The 5,290-nt window shown below is 41.5% G+C and overlaps 1 protein-coding gene across 1 annotated transcript; it reads left to right on the forward strand.

The window, feature by feature from the left end:
- The first annotated feature begins 210 nt into the window (after nucleotides 1–210).
- LOC132600190 (uncharacterized) lies at nucleotides 211–1,971 on the forward strand. Its single transcript, XM_060313284.1, has 2 exons — nucleotides 211–1,097; nucleotides 1,175–1,971. Exons 1-2 carry the CDS (start codon nucleotides 348–350, stop codon nucleotides 1,547–1,549), a joined length of 1,125 nt encoding a protein of 374 aa, XP_060169267.1. The 5' UTR covers nucleotides 211–347; the 3' UTR covers nucleotides 1,550–1,971.
- Nucleotides 1,972–5,290: the final 3,319 nt, after the last annotated feature.

Raw genomic sequence — 5,290 nt, forward strand, 5'->3', positions numbered from 1 at the left:
TAGGAGAATATTTTAAGACCCATCATCGTGCCAATCACTCACATCGGAGTATACCTTTATGCAAGATTTCTGGCGAGAAGATGGCCAAATACTTCAATTTGTCTGACGCCCGAAAGTTATTTGAACAAGATGACGCCCGCCACCTCCATCATTTAGCATTTCTACAAGGTAGGGAATTGTACTTCACCGATACTGACGATCTCTCAGATTCATGGAACGATACTATCATAAGCCTTCGCTCGAGTTATGTTACACTTAGGCATGATGCGGATCTCATCGTGGAGTCCTATAGTCCTTATAGGTTTAGCAGACAATTTGGTTTTTGTCAAGACATCCCTGGAGACCTCATGGAGCGACCATACGATGGCACATTGCTAACACTAGCACAACTTTGGAATTCTTCAATTCGCCTTGGAACCTCTTCAAAAGTCATAATTCCGGTGCGCCCATCAGAAGGTAGTTCGCCTTTAATGACTCGTGAGTACATGGAATGGTGGCTAGCCAATCGGACAAATCCATCAGAAATGAGTCCTCGAATTATTTCACAAAAATCAAAGCAAGATCATACACCTATGTTGTCTAAAAGAGGTCCGGCTCGAATGAAAGAAAAATCGCATCCTTCTTCCAAGTCCGAGGTGCAACTTAATGATACTCCACAAGCTCATGAAACTTCTTCTAAATCCAAAACCTTGAAGGATGTTGAAATCCCTATGGACCAAGGAGTTAAACGCGTCCGACTAGTCTCCAAGACAAGTGCTACGGCTCCTAAGGTGACCAACAATACTTCCAAAAGAAGGGAGCCTTCGAGTCCATTGGACAAGGGCGCCAAAGAAACATCAAGTCTCGCACCACCTTGCAACAAAAAGTCTCGCCCTTCCTCTCTTCCTATCGATGTTGGAAATACCATCGCATCCTCTAGTTCGACGGAGAGTAACACAAGTGGAGATCGACATTGGAATCGTTTAGAAAGGAAATCGAAGGAGTCCGACGATCACCATAATGAATTCGCTGATTTGGACGCTATTAGCATTGGATCTGATATCCATCTGGATGGGGATCCAAACTCAATGATGGGCTTGGAAGAAGTAGCAGAACAAGTAATATTTCTTCTCTCCATATTTTCTGCATTTACACTTTTTTTTTAAATCTGATTTTTTTGTTTTTTGTTTTGTAGTTGGGTTTCCAGAAACTAGACGCGCTGAATGCGGCTGAAGTTGTCGTTGATCAGATTACACATCCGAAGACCTTCAGACCTTCCTCACAGCCATTGCAATCTAGCGTGTTGAGCTTTGATCCACAAGGGACTATTTTCCGCTTCAAATCAACCTTCGTCTCTGAGATATGGGGTGCATTGTGCGGATGGATTACACAATTTTCTTTAGGTTCCTTAGACAACTTTATGGTGTTGGAGGCAAGTATTGCTTCGACTCTTGAGGAACTTAGGAAAATCAATATTATCGATGTTTCTGCTTTGGAGGGTCTTGTCGAGAACTTCTTCAAGGCGTATGCAGAGTATGACTCTTTGAAATCGTCGAAGATGACTAAATAATTACACCAAGAATCACTTTCAGATGCACAACGACGCCTCGATGATGCTAAACAAGAACATGGAAAGCTAGATGGGTCCATGAAGGAGCTTCAAGCAAATCTTGCGAATGTGGAGAAAGACTTAGCAGCCTTGAACTCTAGGAAGGAGAAAATTATCGCATTCCTTGACAAACACCAAGAGGAGCTGTCCAAAAATCAAGAGAAAATCACCATTACAGAGGGCGAGATTCATACTATTAAAGCTAATCATGTGTTGTCTGATGAAGAAGCAGAGAGACTATCTAAACTTGAAGAGGCGGTTGAGAAGAGTCGTCAACAAATCCTATGCTTCAAGCCTTTTCCGTGACTTAGATTCTTGCTTAGGATTTTTACTTTTTAATTGCTTATTATGATGTAGTGACATTTCCTTCTTGAAGCAATAAAAGTAGTCGTCTTTATTTCAACATGAATCATTTCATCTTGTGATTTGGATCAATTTTCTCTCCCCCTTTTTTTTGAAGATAACTGAAGAATCTTTTTTTTTCTCTCTCGAAATTTAGCTCGAATTCTGCCTTGCTCAACCCTTCAGATTTGTGCTTTGATAGTAGAAAATTCATAACTCGGAGTACGAGCGTTGGAATCACAAGATTCCAATTTCTATGGAAAGAGGACTCATTGATCTGCAATATATATAAAAATCACGGCCAAATTCCTTCTAGATTTGTACAGATAATTCTCCAAATTTAGCTTAGATTCTGCCTTGTTCGACTTTTGCAGCTTCGTGCTTCGGTGGGGGAAAATTCATAACTCGGAGTACGAGCGTTGGAATCACAAGATTAAAATTTCTATGGAACGAGAACTCATTGATATACAATATATATAAAAATCACGGCCAAATTCCTTTTAGATTTGTACAGATAATTCTCCAAATTTCAACTCCGATGCTGCCTTGTTCTATTTTTCAGCTTTGCGCTTCGGTGGGAGAAAATTCATAACTCGGGGTACGAGTGCCGAAATGACGAGATTCCAATTTTGTTGGAAAGACGACTCATCGAACTACAATATTTTTAAAAATGACGCTCAAATGCCTTCTACATATGTACAGATAATTCTCCAAGTTCAGCTTAGAATATCTTGTTCGACTCTTCAGCTTTGCGCATTTGTGGTGAAAAAAATCTCAACTCATCATAGGAGCGACATTCTAGCTTTGGCAAACGACTACTTGAAGCATCCATCAGATTTTTTAGTGGCATCATTATTTGAAGAAGTAATGCCGACTTGATAGAAGCGTTTAAAACAAACTGCAATCATCTTCGGCTTCAACTGCTGTGAATTGTCTTCTTCTTTCCAGTCATGTTTGTCTCCTCACTGAAAGAGGTGAAGCGTCGATCCCATATCGCCGTGCTATATATGTGTACATATATGTTTTTTTTTTCTTTAATTTTTTTTTTTGTTTTTTTTTTTTACTCATGCGACTGAACTTAGAATATGGTAGTTCAGAAAAGAGAAAAAAAAGATTTTTTTTATGCGACTGAACTTAGAATGAAACTCTAAGCGCCTACGTATCTCGGTGAAGAGGATCAAGTCATTTCGTAGTTCCGAACAAAAAGAAGGATTTTTTTATGCGACTGAACTTAGAATGAAACTCTAAGCGCCTACGTATCTCGGTGAAGAGGATCAAGTCATTTCGTAGTTCCGAACAAGAAAGAAGGATTGTTTTTATGCGACTGAACTTAGGATGAAACTCTAAGCGCCTACGTACCTCGGTGAAGAGGATCAAGTCATTTCGTAGTTCCGAAAAAGCAGTGTTTTTTTTTTTTTGTCCTAACTTTTTCCTAGGCCGCCCCTTTCGAGGTTTTCAACCTAGAGGACTTTTTTTGTTTGTCCTAAATTTTGCCTAGGCCGCCTCTTTCGAGGTTTTCAACCTAGCGGACTTTTGTGGGGCCGTACACAGTTTAAACTCATGCGGGCCAGGAGTATCATCTTGCTTCAAGGATAGTACATCTTCAAGAATTTCCCGTTGATGGGACCGATCCGCAAGCCATCTGCATCTATAAGCTTGTAAGCACCACTTGTATAGGCTTCTTGGACAACATATGGCCCATCCCACTTTGAAGTGAACTTGCTTCCAGATTTATGAGATATGATAATAGGTCTTCTTACCGCCAGGACTTGATCACCAACTTGGAAGGACCTCAGGTGAACCTTTTTTTGAAAGCACGGGAAAGACGAGCTTGATAACATTCAAGGCTTTGCTGAGCTTCCAGCCTTTTCTCATCAAGGGCCTCTAACTCTTCAAGGCGTAGACAAGCATTTTCTTCTTCAGTGAGTCCTTCTTGGATAGCGAGCCGCAATGAAGGTATTTGGCGTTCAAGTGGAAGGACCGCTTCAGCTCCATAAACAAGAGAATAAGGAGTTGCTTGAGTCGGTGTGCGATGAGTCGTTCGGCATGCCCAAAGAGCTTCTTCCATTCTATCATGCCAATCTCTTTTAGAATTGGAGACGACCTTCTTTAACAAGTTGCACAAGGTCTTGTTAAATGCTTCAGCTAGTCCATTTGCAGCAGCATAATACATAGACGAGTTTCGTTGCTTGAAGCCAAAAAGCTCGCAAATCTTAGTCATCAATTTGTTGGAGAACGGCTTGCCATTATCTGTTATGATATAACTAGGAATTCCAAAACGATAGATGATGTTTACTCGAATGAAGTTTTCCACATTCTCCTTTTTTACTTCTTTGAGGGCGACAGCCTCAACCCATTTTGAGAAGTAATCCGTTGCAGCTAAGATGTACAAGTGGCCACCAGAAGATTTCGGTAGCGGTCCAACCACGTCTAGCCCCCAAGCATCAAATGGCCAAGATGCAACAGTTGGATGTAACACCTCAGGAGGTTGGTGTATAAAATTTGCATGAAATTGGCATGCTTTGCAACTTCGAGCATAGTCCAAACAATCTTTTACCATTGTTGGCCAATAGTACCCCATCCTTTTTATATGAAAGTGCAGTTTTGGCCCAGATTGATGTGATCCACAAACTCCAGAGTGGGCTTCTTGCATAGCTTGAGTCGCTTCTTCTTCCCCCAGACAACGCAAGAGAACTCCCTCGAACGATCTACGGTACAAAGTATCTTTGTAGTAGAGGAAGCGAGGGGCACGACGACGAATTTCGGTCTTTCTTTTTGGATCTTCTGGAAGAATGCTATAACACAAGTAATCGATCATGGTTTGCCGCCAATCGACTTTCTCAGCTTCAGTAACGGCCACAAGAAGCTCGAGTTTGCTTTCTTCATCCTCATCGTCCTCCGGCGGTACTATCCATTTCTGGCAGATAGTGATTTGCGCTTGGTCAGGCAAAGTCAATGTTGAAGCCAAAGTAGCCAAAGCATCAGCCTTCTTATTTTCCTTTCTTGGCACGTGCTGGAGAGTTACGTTGCCGAGCCACCCAATTAATTTTTGTGCATAGTGATGATAGGGACGCAATTCTGGCTTTTTGACCTCGTAGGTACCCAACAATTGATTGATTACCAATTCAGAATCTCCAAAGACTTGTAAGTGTAACTGCTTCATATCAACAGCCATTTCAAGCCCAAGTATGAGTGCCTGATATTCCGCAACATTGTTGGAGCAACATTGTGCTAAAGTGAAGGAATACGGTAAGACCTCCTCCTGAGAAGTGACAAATATCACACCAGCGCCAGCTCCTTCGCGATGTGCAGCACCATCAAAATACATCTTCCAAGACTGTTGAATCTCAATGACCATCG

This window comes from Lycium barbarum, chromosome 6 (genome assembly GCF_019175385.1).
Source record: "Lycium barbarum isolate Lr01 chromosome 6, ASM1917538v2, whole genome shotgun sequence".
Taxonomy (NCBI): domain Eukaryota; kingdom Viridiplantae; phylum Streptophyta; class Magnoliopsida; order Solanales; family Solanaceae; genus Lycium; species Lycium barbarum.

What these genes read in the sequence shown, in the direction of transcription:
- LOC132600190 (XM_060313284.1), top strand. Translation starts at nt 348, where the DNA reads ATGGAGCGACCATACGATGGCACATTGCTAACACTAGCACAACTTTGG. An exon ending in TGGAAGAAGTAGCAGAACAA is followed by an intron (nt 1,098 to 1,174) that starts GTAATATTTCTT and finishes TTTGTTTTGTAG; the next exon opens with TTGGGTTTCCAGAAACTAGA.